This window comes from Coffea arabica, chromosome 4e (genome assembly GCF_036785885.1).
Source record: "Coffea arabica cultivar ET-39 chromosome 4e, Coffea Arabica ET-39 HiFi, whole genome shotgun sequence".
NCBI classification, from domain to species: Eukaryota; Viridiplantae; Streptophyta; class Magnoliopsida; order Gentianales; family Rubiaceae; genus Coffea; species Coffea arabica.
Genome location: NC_092317.1, coordinates 48719329 through 48736768, shown reverse-complemented (window position 1 = coordinate 48736768; position 17440 = coordinate 48719329). Strand labels below are relative to the sequence as shown.

General features: G+C 36.9%; 2 protein-coding genes and 1 long non-coding RNA gene across 5 annotated transcripts in view; 2 read left to right on the top strand and 1 right to left on the bottom strand.

Moving 5' to 3' along the window:
* Nucleotides 1-4089: 4089 nt before the first annotated feature.
* LOC113739391 (uncharacterized) lies at nucleotides 4090-9533 on the top strand. 2 transcript variants are annotated; one of them, XM_072048081.1, is made up of 4 exons: nucleotides 4090-4286; nucleotides 4530-4706; nucleotides 5851-7131; nucleotides 9231-9533. In XM_072048081.1, the coding sequence occupies exons 1-4, from the start codon at nucleotides 4272-4274 to the stop codon at nucleotides 9258-9260; spliced, it is 1503 nt and encodes a 500-aa protein (XP_071904182.1). In that variant the 5' UTR covers nucleotides 4090-4271; the 3' UTR covers nucleotides 9261-9533. The 2 variants fall into 2 exon arrangements, with proteins under 2 accessions (XP_071904182.1, XP_071904181.1); XM_072048080.1 differs by having other exon boundaries at nucleotides 7337-9252.
* A 1903-nt stretch (nucleotides 9534-11436) lies between these two features.
* On the top strand, nucleotides 11437-14002 carry LOC140006164 (uncharacterized). The gene is made up of 4 exons (XR_011813803.1): nucleotides 11437-11745; nucleotides 13221-13335; nucleotides 13421-13513; nucleotides 13637-14002. It is a non-coding gene; the product is annotated as an uncharacterized lncRNA (long non-coding RNA).
* A 1223-nt stretch (nucleotides 14003-15225) lies between these two features.
* The window catches only part of LOC140006162 (TORTIFOLIA1-like protein 3), a 4091-nt gene continuing 1876 nt past the window's right edge, over nucleotides 15226-17440 (bottom strand). The window contains exons 3-5 of one of the 2 annotated variants that reach the window (XM_072048078.1): nucleotides 17235-17440; nucleotides 16132-16610; nucleotides 15226-15648 (exon numbers count right to left, since the gene is read on the bottom strand). The exon at nucleotides 17235-17440 is cut by the window's right edge and continues 324 nt beyond it. In XM_072048078.1, coding sequence (XP_071904179.1) covers nucleotides 16173-16610; nucleotides 17235-17440 — 644 coding nt within the window. In that variant the 3' untranslated portion in view covers nucleotides 15226-15648; nucleotides 16132-16172. Of the gene's footprint in view, nucleotides 15668-16131; nucleotides 16611-17234 lie in introns of both variants that reach the window. The other variant, XM_072048079.1, reaches the window with a different exon arrangement.

The window sequence follows — 17440 nt, the reverse complement described above, 5'->3', positions numbered from 1 at the left end:
TTTTCGAGTTCGAGCTCGGCTCGACTTGATTCGAGTCGAGCTCGAGCTTGAAAATTGCCGGCTCGTCGAGCTCGAACTCGAGCTCGAGTTTGGTAAAATTTAGTCGAGGCTCGGCTCGATTAGCTCAAAACTCGACTCGGCTCGATTCGTTTGCAACCCTACCCACTGCTACATGTCAAAAAGTGGAATGAGGGTTTGGACTAGGCCATAAATATGAAATTTACACAAAACCTGAACTTTGAAAGAACTTAAGAAAGCACAGTTTGGTGTTTGGATGAGAGTTGCACCAACAACAACACAGAATACTGCTCAACAACCACAAAAAAACTGATATAAGGACCTTAGAGGAACCAGCCAAGAAACAAACTATACTTCAAGCAGGGCAAAGTTCATTGAAGAGAAAGCGGAACATAATCTAAGTAGGCAAACTATATCTCTTATGACAATTCTAACAACTAAGGTACCAACTTCTAAAATAAACAAAGTTCAAAACAATGAAAGAGACAAAGAAAATGAGCAAGTATAAAATGAAGAAAACAACTCGACTGAAAACCTTTAAATCAAAACAATGGCAAAAGTCTTGCCAAAATTGCTAATGAGAGTGGAGCGAGGTAGTAGCAAGATGAAAGAAAAGACACCATAAGAAACATAAAAGAAGAGGAACAATAATGAAAACTAGATGCACATTGATAAAATATGGGTAACCAGCACTTGAAAGAGAACTCAAAGATTAGGAACAAATGCAATGCAGTGAAAATCCAAATAGATGGAGAAAAATGCTAAAGATGGAAGGAAATCCAATATATAGAAAATAAAAAAAAAATCATCGACAGCTCAATCAAAATGAAAATGAAGGGTGATGGGATATACCAATTAAAAATAAGATAAAGTAAGAGATGAAGAAAATAAAACGATGGAAATAGTGAAAAACAAAAATAGAATGCTAAGAATAACAAAAGAGGACGAAAGGGGAATAAGTTAGTAACAAGTGGTGGGAACCAACCTAAAAGAATATTTCACATCCCAATGAGAGTCCTAGAATGGAATTGTTAAGGTATCTCTTAACAATTCCCCAACTTAATGAAGTGCATTCACTCCATTACTCAAATTCAAATTTCTTATATGGAACAAATAAGCAAAAATAAATATAATATAGGGATAACTAGATCCTCAAATGAGAAGAATTAAGATGGAAGAGAAAAAAAAAGAGTGGATTGTTAGAGACTTTATAGAGTATATTAACTCAAACAACCTGATAGACCAAGCATACGATGATAGACTTACAAGTTTAATGGAATTACAAGTTTCACTTTTTGGCAAAAGAATAGTGAAGGATGTTACAGTTCAACAGGATTTGGCAAAAGTGTTAAATGGTAAAAATAAGAAGCCAAAGAGAATGAAGGATAATGAGTCTGAAGAGTTGGACGAAAGGTATGCGAGCACAATTCGACTCTATGTTGCGGACAACGTCATAAACAATGTAATAGACGAGAAAGATTCTGTAGCAGACATTTGAAAAAAATTGAAAAAGCTTTATCTGAACAAAAGTGTATCCAATAAATTGCATTTGAAGCAGCAACTTTATAAGTTAAAGATGGAGGAGGATGGTAGCCTCATGTATCACATAAATACGTTCAACAAAATTTTGGATCAACTCCAAAAAATTGGCATAGAAATTGAGGAAGAAGATAAGACTCTTTTACTTCTTACCTCAGCATCTGATTCTTACAAAAGTGTTATGACGACCCTATTGTACGGGAAGAATACTTTAGAGTTCAAGAATGTGCAGTCATCTTTGTTAGATCATAAAACAAAAGAAGACAAATCAGGATATGACACAAAAAATTACGTTAATTGTTCGAGATAAGAATAAAAGAGGAAAAAAATTTGGTGATAAATCTAAGGTAAATGGTTCAAAGGTCAAAAGAAATGATGGAGTCCAGTGTTTTGATTGTTATGAGTTTGGTCATATCAGAAAATATTGCCCTCATCGAAAGAAAAATGATGAGAAGGAGCATGATGATATTGCTAAATATGTATCAAATGGAAATATTCTCACAATCTCTAAAGGTAATAATATTTTTTCCCGTGATGGTTGGATTTTATATTCTGGATATGTTTCACATGTTTGCTCCGCGTTAGATTATTTTAATACTCTCCAAAGAAAGAAGTTAGGTTTTGCATCTTTCGGTGATGGATCTACTTGTGAAATCAAAGGTGTTGGAGTAATGAAAATCAAAATGCTAAATAGAGATATTCGTTATTTGGGTAGTGTGTCTTATGTGCCAAAGTTATGACGGAATATAATATTTTAAAGCTAGTTTGACTCCGAGAGCTATCACTTTTCGATTGCAAGTGGAGTTTTGAAAATCACATGTGGCAAGACTATCTTGTTGATGGGAAAAAATATGGTAATTTGTACCATTTGATTACCTTAATAGGTTGGGAGCGTAACACAAAGAAGGGGATCCAAGAATGCTTCCAAATTGCAAATACCGGTGAGAAGAAAAATCCTGGTATTGGAGAGGGTGAATTTAGGCCCCTCTCGCGAATCAACTGGATGTTGGACTCAATTAGTTACATACGTTTATTTGCTGACTGAATCAATTGAAAATAAGACCATATTAATTTGAGTGTGTAGTTAAGCACTAAGGCTCCATTTGGATTAGTCTATTTTTCAAAATCTAGTTTTTCAAATATAATGTTATAGTAATGCACAAATAAATGTATCTTATTCATACAATATATAAAAAATAACTCACAAATATACAAAAAATAAAAAAAAATTTACAACATTTTCCATCTATCACCACCACCACCACCCCCACGCACCACTGCTACCACCCCTTTTCTCTTTTCCCCTCTTCCTTCTCCCCTTCTCCTTCCCTTCCATTCTCCTTCATTCGATCTAGCCTCAACCAGATCGTGACAAGAAGGTCGTGAACTAATCAAAGCCAGATCGAGAGGGAGTGAAGGGTGGCGGGAAAGGGAATGGGAGGAGAAAGAGGGAAGAAGAGGGAGATGGAAAAGAGGGAAGGAGAAGAAGAAACAGGAAGAGAGAGGGGGAGAAGAAAGAAAGAGGAAAGGGGTGGTGGTAGTGGTGGGCGGTGGTTGTGGGTAGCAGTGTTAATTTTTAAAATGTACTTTAAAATTTTTTTAATTTTTAAAGGTATTTCAAAATATATTCTAAAAACCCCCCTACACATCACAAAAAAAATTTACAGTAAAAGGTTTTCATATACACTGTTATAGTAAAAAAATTTCAAAAGCACCCCGAAAAATAAGTAAATTTTCAAACAATCTAGTCACTTTTCATCTAGTCACTTTTTATCTAGTCACAACACGTTCAACATAGCAAATTAGTCTTAATTCATCAATTGGAAGAAGAAGGCATAGCCATTAGGTTAGCTTTGATCAAAGCAAGAGAGCTATATGACTCATTAAGCTCTCATTTAGTTGTATGTTTATTCCTTTGGCAATGTAATTAGCCATTGTATAGGAAAATTTACTTGTAAACTTATGAAAATTAGCAAAGGTTGAGAGAGATCGAATGCTCGTTATACCCTAACGCGTAAATATTTTTGAGAAGTACTAATACAAATTTGATGAGGCCTTGTTTGGCAGACAAGTTTTTTGTCAAGTTTGCCTGCTACAAGTTTTTTAAAAACTTTAGTTACAGTAACCTTAAGAAACTTCTCAAAAATTTTAAACTATACACTTTAAAATATTAAAAAAAACACACTTCAAAAATTTGTTAAAAAATTTCTACAGTAAGTTACAGTAAAGTTTTAGACAAACATTCAAAAAACTTACTTGTCAAAGGGGCCTACGATTCATTGTGAAACGTAACTGAAAAGTACTAATATTTTTTGTTTTTGTTTTTATTTGGGAAGGGGGTGGGGATGGGTTTTGGTTGGCGCGGGAAACCTGAAAAGCCCAAAGACCATCGGGAAGCCGAAGGGAAGGGCGGGCGGGAGGGGCTGAACAAGAAGAAGTTAACAAGTAATTGAAGGCGCTATGCAAGGGCAGTTGCGTCAAACAAGTTTCAACACTAAGGAAGGAAGAAAAAAAAAAAAAAAAAGGCCGCATAATTCATAACAGACAGACACGGACAGGACAGCTACTACAAAGAGGTAGCAGCAGTTACTGGCTTACTGCTCCTACCCGGACGCCCTTCCTGGCTTCCTCCCACCCTCTTCACTTTGGTCTGAAGAACCCAAAACGCACAACTAACCACTCGCTTCGCTGCTTTTAAGGATTCTTCTTCCCCAATGGCTGCCGATGAGGTAATGCTAATACTAATCAACATCACCGCTTTCACGCCCCTCGACCACCCCCACCACCACAAGCACTTGCCCCACTTCCAAACCCCCACCAACTACCTATCTCAACTGATTCTTTAACCGTTTTTCCCCTTTCAAGACGGGCTTCTTCTTTTTTTTTTTTTTTAGTTACTTATGTTTTTTTCTTGGCTTTTAGCCTCAAAATGGAATCTTTGTTCTTTTGATTCAATTGATTTTATTATGTAGAAACTGAGGGCTTTGAAGAAGGCATATGCGGATATCATACTGAACACGGCGAAGGAGGCCGCTGCCAGAATAATGGCGTCCGAAAGAAAGGCGCAGCGGTTTCAGCGGGAGCTTCAGATGGCCAAAGAGGAGGCCTTGCGGATGCTCCTGCGCCTCAAGCAGATGATGGATTCTAAGGTTTTTCCTCTGAATATTTTCATCAGCTGCGCCTCAAGCAGATGATGGATTCTTTTTCTTTTTTTTTTTCTTTTGGTGCTTCGATTTTGTTCGTTTTCTGGATGATTTTTGATTTCTAGATCATTTTGCCAGTGATGATGAAGGGAAAAATACTGTCTTTCCTTCTAGATTGCAAAGATTGATCCATGTACATTCTTTCTGGACCATTCCTTTCAGAATTTAGTTTCATCTCACTCGCTGTCTCTTTTTCTTTTTAAGTGCCTCAGAAATTGAATTTCTTGACTTACTGTCAGTTTCCTTTGATGCTTTCCCGTGGATCATATCAGTTCCCTCCTTGCTGAAGGTGACTAGTTTACTAGGAGGGAAAAATACTGAAATTGGATGTCACTTTGTATAGTATATAGCATGTGATGAGGCTCAAGAAACCAATTCCTTTCATTGGTTCTCCTGGTGTTTAAATGGGAACCTTGAATTTGGATGCCACCTATTATTGTGGAGCTTCTGACCGATTGGGAATTTCAGGTTTAACCCGGCAGCTATTGCCTAGTTAATTTCAAACAAACTTGAAAAGCTTTGAGGCTATATGGTGTTGGATGAAATGGATATGCTGTAATTTCTTTTCTTGGACATTCAAGTGCAGGACATATGTAGATATCCATATAATCAAATCATCAAGTGGGAGTGGTATTCCTACCTAAAAGAGCAGGCTTCTTGTGGGCTAATCAGGGGATCTACCCCACAAAGAAGCATTAATAATTCTCAATTGTGTTGAGAATTCACTATTGGAATGCCTATTCTGCCTCAAATTTTTTTTTAAGAATATCTTTTTACCTTGCATTACAAAATTGAACATTGATATTGGCTTCAGGCAATAGCAACTTTAGTGCTGTTAGTCAAAGTAGAGCCACCATAAAGTTTAGATAAGTTATTACTGATGTGCTTGACTTTTTGGGTCTGATTCTTCTGGATGAAGTTAGTGTAGATTGTTTGACAAGTACATGCTTTTCATTCCATATTTTCTTTTTCCTACTTGTGGCAAAATCAGCAATAAGATTAGATTGCAAGAGTCACTTTTAAATTCATCTATTTTAATGAAAATGTATACGTTGTTGTCTTTGGTTTTACATTTTAGCCCCCTTTGTAGATTTCTGATGCAGAGTTGACGTCACTGAGTCAACAGAAAAAGATTGATGAACTTGAAGCTCAACTCCAAGAAGCTGAGGATATTGTTAAAGATCTCAGAGAGGAACTGAGAGAAGTGAACACTGAATTGGAGAGGGTCAGAAACAGTAAAGAGAAGCTCCTGGATGATCAGCATGCTGTGGCACAAAAAGGAATATCTGAAGAGAATGAAGCCCACTATTCCCAGTCTAATGCACTCCCTCCCAATCAATCAGATCTCGGACATGTTGCAGCTGCTGAATTGAGAAGCATGCATGAGTTTCAGAAAAATGAGAGTTTTAAATTCTATTCTGGTGTACCTTATGTGGGGAATTTATACCTTGGATGTCCAGATTTGCCCTCTATCATTTTGAGAAGCAAAGAGCCTGAGCTGTACAGAAATGGGTGCACTCAGAGAATACGTGCGTCAGAAGGAAACCTTTCGAATATGCTTTCTGGGAAAGTACATAAAAGGAAAGATGATATCTCTACTCTAGAAGATTTAGGTGGTAAACAAATCTTTTCAGTACCTAACTGTAGCTTAGGAAATTTGAGTAATGTTGAGAAGAAAGTAGAGGCAGATAGCCAACTTGGTAGATGGAACCCCACCCCAATTTTTTGTGTCAAGAAGAAGAGAGCTACTAGATATAGGAAAAGGACGATTACCTCATCCGGAAGTTTTCCTGATCAACTTCGTAGACCTAATCAAGCTCCTGATGTTTCTTGTGCGGCAACTCATCTGATTTCTGTGAGAAGTGATGTTCATTTTGAGGAAAATAAATCCAAGATGGTGTCAAGATTATCTTCAGATGGAGCTGAACCAGGGTTAGAGGAGGATTGTGCTGAAACTTCTGAAAATGATATTGAGCTTGGTAACTCTGCTGCTGTTCATAGACCCGTGAATGAAAATGAAGGTACAGAAAATTTGGTCCTTAAGGATTCTGCCGGGAGTTCGGTGGCTACAGAGGGTGAAACAGATCTTCAAAACTCAAATATTACATTGCCGATATATGAGCCAAATGAACCTACTGTAGCGGATAGGGTTGGTAATCAACCTATCCATGAAAGAATAATCAAGTATACATTCCAAAGGAAGCGAAAGAGAGATTCTTTGAGCAAATCCAATGGGGTTGTTTCTTTTGAAAGTGATACTTCTAAGAGGCGAACTTTGGGGGAAGAAAGTGATCCTGTGGAGCAGGAGAAGTCAAACTTAGTAACAGAATCCTCTCGACATTGTGGGCGCTTAGCACACATTGCTCATCAGGTTGGTTTTTTTTGTTGGCTACAGCATATGCGTATTTGGCATATCTGTAGCAATGCATGATTCAGTTTCTTTTGTTCTCAGACATAAGGCTGCATGGTGTAATTTTAAAGCATCTCTACTTGACTTGGTGATTCTACATCATTGGTGCTTATCAGCTGGAAATTGTATCTCTTATTTCCATGTTTTTGATTTATTTGAAATTCAGGCGCACGAGTCCCATTGCGTTAAAGGCAGGGTTTCCTGTATGATTTCTGACAATTTTTTGGAGTGGTATGCAGTCCACTATTAATTTTTCCTTGCAACAACTGACTGTTATCTTAAAAAACTCTTCTCGTAAATCACTTTTGATTACCAATTGTCAATTCATGCATTAATCCTGGTATTTCGGAATTTAGACAACAAACTTTTTCTTAACAATCGCTATTGAGAAGTTTCCTTTATTTTTGTGGCATAAGCATATATTCATTTTTCTGCTTTCCTGACACCAGACCTGCATGGCACTTGCTTTTGCCTTTTTTTGTTTGTGTTGGGGGGGGGGGTGTTGAAGCAACTGAATTTCCTCCCTTTTCTTCATCTGTTGCCTCTGTTCATTTTGTTGACTGATTGTTGCATTTGAAGATCTGTTTAACCATTTGGGTTGAAAAACTTTTTCTTCTACATGGTGGTTATTAGACAGTTGAGGTGGCTTGGTTTCTTCTATTTACTATCAACTATGTAGTTTGTGGCCAGCTAGAGATCAAAGTTTTCTGACAAGATGTACTCTTATTAGCTTGAAGTGCATTAAAATGTTTGTCCCTAAGAAATGAAAAACGCAATTTGTCATTTTAACCATTTGAACCAGTTAAAGTGCAGATCTTCACGTAATTGTTGGTTCTAGTCCACCTTTAATTCAGTTTGTGTTGGCTTTGATAGAATTAATAAGTGCCTGAACTTTTTAGTTAGTATTATTAACTGAATCACCCCGCCCTATGTTTTCAGGATCTTTTCCTTTCCCTATGGGTTAAGTTGATATCATGAACTTGGGGTTTTAAAAACTTTAAACTATTCATTGAACTTACAAGAACTGAAGTATTGAGATAATTTTATGTTTGAGATTACTATTTTAACTCAAGCACAAGGTATTTGATCCAGTATTCTCAGTGAATTATGGTAATCATGGTTTATTGTTTTCAAAGAACCATGTCTATACTTCTCTTTTGACAGTCTTTATAAATTGTAGCATGTTCTCAATTGTTTTGGCTCTTCCACTCATCAAACTCTATGACCATCCAGGAAACAGACCTATAGGATGATTATTAAGATTTAGGAGAAAATTATTGGCTGCTGTTGGGCAATCTGCCTGCAACTGAATAGCACTGACCTCTTCACTTATAGTAGTACTTCACGGGTGCTGTTTTTAAATTCACTTTTCGGGGATTAATCTTGTTTTCAGAAGTACAAGAAATGTGGAAGTTTGTGCATGAGTTTCCGATTTTAGCCTTTCTAAAGAGTATTTGGCTGGAAACTACTGAAGCAAGTTAAAGTTTGTGGTGCCAGCTCCTTATTATCTCTAAGTGACTAGGCTACCTGTGATTTGCATGTTCCTGAACTTCATTTCCTTTGTTTCAGCATTGTCTTGCATGGATAAACTTTCTTTGTTTAACGGTAGGAATTTCTACCGTACTTGTCCTTGGAACTTTTGAATGGGTTGATGATTATGGGACCTCTGGCATTAGCATTTTATTCTGTGGCTTGAATGGATAAAAGTGGCAATGAGATCTGTAAAACTTTGCCTTTTTGAGCAAGCGACGTACTTTTGGTGTGGACTAAAAATGGAAGTGTGACGCAAAGAGATGGAGCTAGTGGTACTTACAAGAATGCAATTGTATATCATTGGGCTTTTTGATTCTCTAAAGAGCTTTAGCATTTTGCCTGTGAATAGCACTTCGTGATGATTGTCATTTTTGGTTCGTGGAAATGTTAGAGTAGCATGCCACCACCCGAGTCTTTTAGTCTTCACTTCATCCTTCTGCTATCTATCTTTCTTTGCTGAACCCGCTGCAGCTCTCCTCTTGCTATCTATGTGATGATTGACTTTGTAGCTCTCCTCTTGCTGGCAGCTTATATCTCTGTCGGAGAGCAAATGGTAGCTGTGAAACACTCAGTTCCGTGGTTGATTGGATTTTAAGCTTAAAGACATTGAGCGAGAGGGAGAAGAAGAAACCAGCCGGTATCGTGCAATCTATCAAATTCTCCCTGGTCGGTCTGACATGTGGGCAAATCTCTTTTGATCAAGAAACGGGTTTTGAAATTTTTTTTTTTTTTTTTTTGAAAATAATTTATGGATAACTCGTACTAGTAGTATATGATATATTACTCACTATTGTAGTACTACTATCGTTTATTATATCTCGTTTTTATTATTTTCTTTTCCCCCTTTTATTTGCCACAGCTCCAAAATTACTTTTGCGGAAAGGGTGTGTTTCACTTTCACCTTGTGTTTGTGGATTGGGTTCTTTTGAATAAATGCATGGTATCTGGGAGCGAGTAGTAGTGAAGCAGTGGGTTTGGTTTGAAGTTTGATAAAATTAAGTTGAATTCGAGTCGATTAGCCTAAAACTGGAATTGGAGTCATTTTGGCTAGTTTGCAGCCCATGATAATGCTATGGTATGCTACGTATTAGTACTTTATTTTTACACAAATTTGGGGAAACTGTTAAAAGGGGCATGATCGTTGATTTTGGCTGATTGGTTAATATTGTGAGTACGTCCATTGGCCATGTTTGGCACTTGATTTTTTTTTTTGTCAAGTTTGTCGGCTATAAGTTTTTTAAAAATTTTAACTACAATAATCTCAAAAAAATTTTCAAAATTTTTAAACTATACACTTCAAAATATTCAAAAAGTACATACTTCAAAAAATTTTTTAAAAACTTTTACAGTAAATTGGAGGAAAATTTTAGCCAAATACCTAAAAAACTATCAAATGGGACCAATGTTGTGTGTAGTGTAGGCTAAATCTAACTTATTAAACTGCTACAGAACATGATGATGACCCAAGTATCCTAAGTTAACCCTAGCCCCCTAATTTACACTTGAAACTGCCCCCATTGGGCATTGACCCATTTGCGGACGAGAAGGGTAAATTACTCAATATTTCAACCAGCGGTTTAAAAAAAAAAAAGGGATAATTTCAGATACCTCCCCTGAGGTTTTTGACAGTCTCACTCTCCTCCCTTGTGGTTTCAAAAAATCACAAACCTTCCCTGCCAGATTTAGGTCCCATTTCTTACGTTATCATGGCAAAAAAGACTTAAATACCCTCACAAGTCAACTAATATTTCGTGATTATCAGAACAAATACATTCCAACTCACGTAATTACTTTTTTCTACACTATATCTAATCTCCTTTTTACATGTATACATAGTCAAATAACTAACACCTAACATAATATATATTTTTTTAACGCCTAACCATTCCAAATTTATGTGTACCATTACACTACCTTTTATAGATATACACAGTCAAGTAACTAACATCTAACATAATGTATATATTTGTAAACTGATTGTATCTCATATATCACCCCGTGTAAGGTGTTTATAGGCAAATTAGTATTAGTCATATAGATAAAATTACATACCCACTGCAGCTTGTAAGGAAATGCACAAGTGGGTCAAAACACCAATAATCATTCCAAATATATACATACCATTGCACTATGCATATTGCTACGATGACTAATTGCAACATGCATGTGAACAAATAACTGCATGTTTAACAATTTCTATGAATCGTACTTGATTGAAAACACGGTGTACATTATTTCAACCAGATTGTACATTCACTAAGTATTTATATACATGTTACTTATTGAAATAAACTACCTCTCTACTAAATATTTAATGCACTCTCATAAAGCACTAATGGTTAATTTAATATGCAATTGGAACAAATAACCGTCTAGTAATAGCTTTTGATATAGTATTATTGATGAATAACATATTGTATCTGAAATTATCTCTTTTTTCTAATTTATTTTTTATTTTTATTAGTTTTTATTATTTCACTAATATAACTTGTACACTTACCTCAGGGGCATTTATGAAAACAAAATTCCCTCTTTTTTCTGAAAACACTTTTTTATGTTCACTTTTGACGTCATGGGCTGATTTTGTTACAAAATCCTAAATCTCAGGGGAGGTTTGTGATATTTTTGAAACCACAGGAGAGTAGAGTGAGACTGTCAGAAACCTCCGTTTCTGAAATTATCCCAAAAAAAAAAAAGAGTCAATATCTGGTTTGCACGAGAGGTGAGGTGGCTGGGTCTAGCAAGCAGATTATACTGTACTCCTGCTGCTACTATTTAAGTGTCCCCTTTCAGTGGAGGCAGGCGCGGCGAAGGAAGGAAGAATCTGGTGGTGGTGGTGGTGCAGACTGCAGACAGGCAAAAGGAAGGAGGAGAGATCATCAACCAAAACAAAAATAAAAGATGGCGGGGGGAATAGTGAGCAAAGTAGGTGACTGGGGGTTCAAGGCGTTCACGGCAGGACTAGGAGTTACTACCCTATACCTAGCCGCTACTTTCTCCGTCAACGTCTACCGTGGCCTCTCTTGGCATTCTGCCCAATCGGTACCCCACTACCCATCCCAACTTCATGCCTCTTCCCCTCTCCCCGCGCCACCCCCCCCCCCCTTCTCTAAAAAAAAAACCTCTTTCTTTTATAGTAAATATTACGAACCCTATTTGTAACAATTAAATACTACCAAGAATGGTTCGCCTTTTTTGAGAAATGATTCGCCTTTTTTTTTCCCTTAATAATCTTGAAGAGTAAGTGAATTAATTTGACTGATTCTGATTGCATGTGCTCTTTCTAGCATTCTCCTTTTTCACTTACATAAGTCTTAATTGATTAAACATTGTTGGAACATATCACATCACATTTGCCATTGTTGAATCTCTTCTACTTAGTTAATGGTTTTTTTTTCCTCTCATAGTTGTATTTAATGAATCCAATTTGTATTACTCCAAGAATGGTTCCACTGGATTACTCAAATTTGTCGAGATTCATATACTCTTCCTCTCGCAGTTTTACGTTATCTCTGGCTTTCCTGATGTTTTAAAACTATTATACTCATCTTAATAACACTAGCTGTCCCAAAACCCTTTTTTTTCTTTGATGCTCTACCTTTCTTTACGTCATTAAGGATCTTTATCATTTCCAATACTCAAATATGTTTCATTTTATTTGACGGTCATCCTGAGGTTGATGTATTTGCATCTGATGATTGACATTCACATTTAGAAAACGAAATAATCATGCCATTTGGTTTGCCTGTTGAGGAAATAGACATCCCGGGGACTTTGGGCGTTTAATTTGCTTAAGCTTTTGTAAAAGCTGTGCTATATCAGAAAAAGTTTTTTGGAAAAACAAAATGTTCATGTTCGGAAAGTTTCTAAAGCCAAAAGAAAAGCACCTTGAGGGCCGTTTCTCTAAATCAACTCAGATTAATATAATGGCCGAATTCAAAACTAAACAACAGTACCTTCTAATAACACATATCTTCAGAAGATGCAAGTAAAATTAATTTTAAGCAAGTGAGAAGAGGCCCTTAAGCTCATTTTTGACAAGGTATCCTCTGCCATTTGTTGAAGGTAGGTTTTGAGATGAGAAAAGCTGGTTGCTCGTGAGTTCAGTAAAACAATACTCATAAGAGCACGCACTTATTCAGCAAGAACAGAGATGCTGTTTTTGGATTTCCGCATAAATGTTATACTTATTGTCCTTTGAAATTGTCAAATGAAACTAGTTTGCCTGAGGATCATGTCTGATTTTAGTGGGTGAGCCATTTAGTAGGTGGGTTATCGTGTGTGAATATTCATCCGTGTTTGACCTTTCTGTACACTAGCGTGATTTATTCTGTATTGGAAGCTACTCTATTTACTTTCGTTGGCTTCTTAATATGGACTTGCCTCTTTTACCCGTTCTTTCTAACAATTTGACATGCACTACTGTTTGATTTAGCATTCATTTGTTGACTTCCATAGCGTTTTTGCATTGATGTTTTTGAGTAAGAGCTGCCTGATGTAATTCCATCTTTTGCCAGAAAATTGAGAACGAGGGTGCTAAGGATCAGAAGCCAGAATGAATGTTACTGAAGTTCTTAAGAGTTTTGATCAACTGCTAATTTGTGGGCGCATACACTAAATTTTGATGAGACAGTTAAGACTTACTATTCTCTTGTTACACTGTGACCTCATTAGACAATCAATAATATTGCTAAGCATGGTCTCCTCATGTTGTTAGAGATACTTTCTTCGACTTTGCATTGATCAACTCCTTGCGGATTAATGACTAGTGGCCTGTTCTGGAATTGGGCAAACTGAAGGCCTCAGAGCGGTAATATATTGTCTGATACTTTTTGATCCAATGAATAGAGGAACTTGCTGTTTGTATATCAGCGTTCTTGAGTCGTCTTGTGATAGTTTCTGGGTGTTGTGCTCGTCTTTGATGGTTCATTAGGGATTTGGATCTCTCTTTGTCCGTGGTCGCGGAAAACGATCCAGTTGCTGAATTTATTTTTGTAATGGGGAAACTGTTCTTAAATTGTTGACCGGGATTCGAACTTATCCAGCTTTGCTCTTTCGTCTTTTCGGAGGGGAACACTAAACTCTTTCTTACGAAGAATTTGCTCCAGGGCACGGGCATTTCTTTCTTACGAAGATCTCGAAGCAGTTCTGGGGCTGTTAAGTGGACCCATGTGCCCATTTCTGAGAGAGTTTCTTCAGCATTGTCTGCACGCATTCGTTAACGCATATTCTTTTTGGTCATTTTTGTAACCCGGGTACATACAGAATCAATTAATGTACACTTAGATTTCCCCTCGCACCACCCAATCTCATGGCAAGCGGGATCTGGTCATCCCTCACCAAATTGCATCTTTTTTTTTCCCAAGAATGATGGTCGAGATCTGAGCAGCATCAAGTCGGCCGATCAGATTTAACGTTGTGGTGCCATCAGTTGTTCTCTATACTTTGTTTTGAGAATTGCAGAATGCAGAGAAGCCTCTTCTTAGCGAGTGGAATCTTCCGAGAGCAGATCCTCTGTCCAATATTTTCTGTCCAATTTTCTGTCCAATGTGAAACTACGTAGTTTCACTTATTATATCTGCTGATGTGGCAACTAAAAATAGGTGACTGTTTGACTGCCTTATACTTCTTTTTATTTTTTATTTTTTGGGTTTCCTTTGTTTACACAACTTTGTTAGTATTAAGGATTTCAAATACAAAAGAATATTTAAAAAAGATGGGAATTGTAACAAAGTTGTGTAAACAAAGGAAACCCAAAAAATAAAAAATAAAAAGAATTATAAGGCAGTCAAACAGTCACCTATTTTTAGTTGCCACATCAACAGATATTAATAAGTGAAACTACGTGGTTTCACATTAGACATGAAATTGAACACAAAATATTGGACAGAGGATCTGCTCTCGAATCTTCCAGTCTGTTAGGTGTCTTGGCTAACATGCGCGGAAGCCACTGTTTATCAAGTGCAATCTTCTTCTAGTAGTTTGGTGTCCATCTAATATATTATTTTGTTACAAGCTAAAAGAAGCACCAAAAGAACTATTTTTTTTTTCAAAAAAAAAAAAGGGAAAAAGAAAAGCAAAGATGAAGAGCCAGCTCTATCTGCAATGTAAGTGTCGGTTGGCGATCTATAATGATACACACACACCAAAGTGCTCAGAAGAAGCAGGGTTAGGACAAATAATAATAATCATTTCTCATCATACTTCAATGTGCTTTCATCACCAATCATGTATCACCTTTTTCACCGACAAAAATAGTGGGACGGGATCCGCTAGCTATAATGCAAAATTGATTTGGAAGGTTAATTTACTTGTAACATAATATTAGATTAAACAAGTTGCATATCACTGTATTAGTGGATGCATATCCAAATACAGTTTTGGAAATAACGTAGATACATTGGTATAATCATAACTTTTGGAGATTTTCCGATAATATTGACTGTCATATTTTAGTTAGGAATAAAATTCTATTAAGTAAACTTCCTCCAATAGAAATTGGTTTAGAATGGAACTATGCAATTATGAAGGAAAATCATTACACACTAATTATTCATTTACTTTGGCCTTTTTTTTTGGTTATAAAATGGAATTTATAATTCAAGTATCTCTTTTTGCATCTCCTGAAAACGCGTATGTACACAATAATAATCTTACAAATTAATAACTATAAACTCTTCTTCTTCATTGTCTTTGGGCAATCTGAGCACAGGTTTCGGTTCCTCCCCCTTCTCTTCTCGCGGTAGAATCCAGTTTTAAAAGGAAACGGAAGCCCAAATATTCATATGCTCCGTCAAAAAGAGAAGTCCTTCCATAGCTGATACTACTAGACTAATGTCTGTTTCATACTCGCAGCAACCGAAGCATCAAGAACAGTAGAGTAGTAATCCACGAATATCTTTTGTTTTTGGAGCAAGAAACTCAACCTTTCAGTTTCACACAGTCCTGGAGAAAGAAGGAGAACCTTTTACAATAAACCGAAAACAGATTGTCAGAGATTTCTTACCTTCAAAATTCATTCCGTCTGTAATATTAATTTGTTATCCTAAAAAAATGTCCAAACCAGCAAACAAAATAAGTGCTTATTTATTATTATTAACCAAGATGAAGATGCTGGTGCGAGAGATCAAAGGCCCAGTTGAAATTTACTAAACCGCTTCTCAGAGGTTAAATGGTCCCTAACTGTGTTAATTCTGATCTCTGTGGACGGTCTTTAACTAACCCGGAAGAGTTACGAAACCAACCATGCATCATAATGGCCTTCCCCGAGTCAAGACTACGAATCCCATGCAAGGCACGACCTGATGGTGAATCCTATTGTATACAGAATTTTACGGTGGAATAACATCCTAGAATCTTGTGGAAACTATGCTATCAAATCTTCAAAACCTATAGTTAATTGTAAGCATGAAATTCTAATCAAGATACCTGCTGATAACTCTGCCAGTGGTGTATAAGCCAATACTACTTCACACCACAACATGAGCATTCTCTAGTATTCTATTGGAGGAAACTCCGGGAATACTCCGGGAGTCGATAGGGATTTCAGCCAGGGGGTTCATTATAATCCCATGACCACCTTGGTATCGAGATCTCCTATTATCCAGTTTAAATACTTCAGAATCTTCACTTTTATTAGCTACACTCAGCATCGACGCTGCTGCTGTAGTTGCACTAGAAGAAGTGAACATTGGGGTAGCACGCCGACTTTCTGTTCTCTTCCAGAGCTTTGAGCTCAAATATTCTGCACCAGGTAGTTTGCAACACAGGCCTCCAGCAGAAGCAGCATTCGACATCCTTCCGGTTGAAACAGCAAGGTCCAAGGAGATCTCATCCAATGCAAGCTCTAGGCCACGAACCCGTGTCTCCAGTGATCGCATACCACTCTGTGAGCTCCCCATAAATTTCTGAATTAAAAGTGAACAGGAATAGTAATTAAACATCCAGTTCCTACTCACCATGTAAGAAAGGTCAATAAAATAGATAAAATAAACAAACAAAACATTTAACTCAAACACCATCAAGAGTGCAAATGATATAGAAATTCAAATAGATTTTGATCCAGTGCTCTCATGACTCTTTATATTGCTAATAACGAAGCCTTCTGCATCACATCCAGAGGTCATACAAATACAGGGAAATGCCTATGTTTCAAGTTTTGTGCTCAAAGTAAAACAGGTTTTTGCAATTCTTAGCATCGAATGCCGCAGCTTCAACTAGGTAGCCTCTTTTCAGAAACATAGAAACCTAAAGAATAAAAAAAAAAAAATTTGTCATACACAATTGAGCTGGAGGCCCCAAGAGGATCAGTCACAGTTTTGTATCCTTATTTCACTGGTGGACCAATCATAGAAAATTAGCTATATTCCGCCTATTCGGCAAGCATCCCATTATGCGAGAGTTAAACGTGAAATGTCTATTCTGTAGGTGATATTCAAATTGAAATAATAGAGAGGTCATTCCTGTCACAAATCAAAAAACAAGATGACAGATAGACGGAAAAATGTGGTTGGCAGGGACACAACAAGTACCTGGAGGAGATCTAGCAAATTGGACTGCTGGTTTTCAATTTGAACAAGTTGCTTACGAATTAATGATAGATCCTCACAGTCCTTCCGGTTCCTCGAGATAATCCCCGTTTCATTACTAACAACCACGGTAGCTTCTGAGATATCTTCATGACATGGGACTACACGAGAAGCAGACTTATTAAAAAGGGTTCTCTTCACATCTGGCT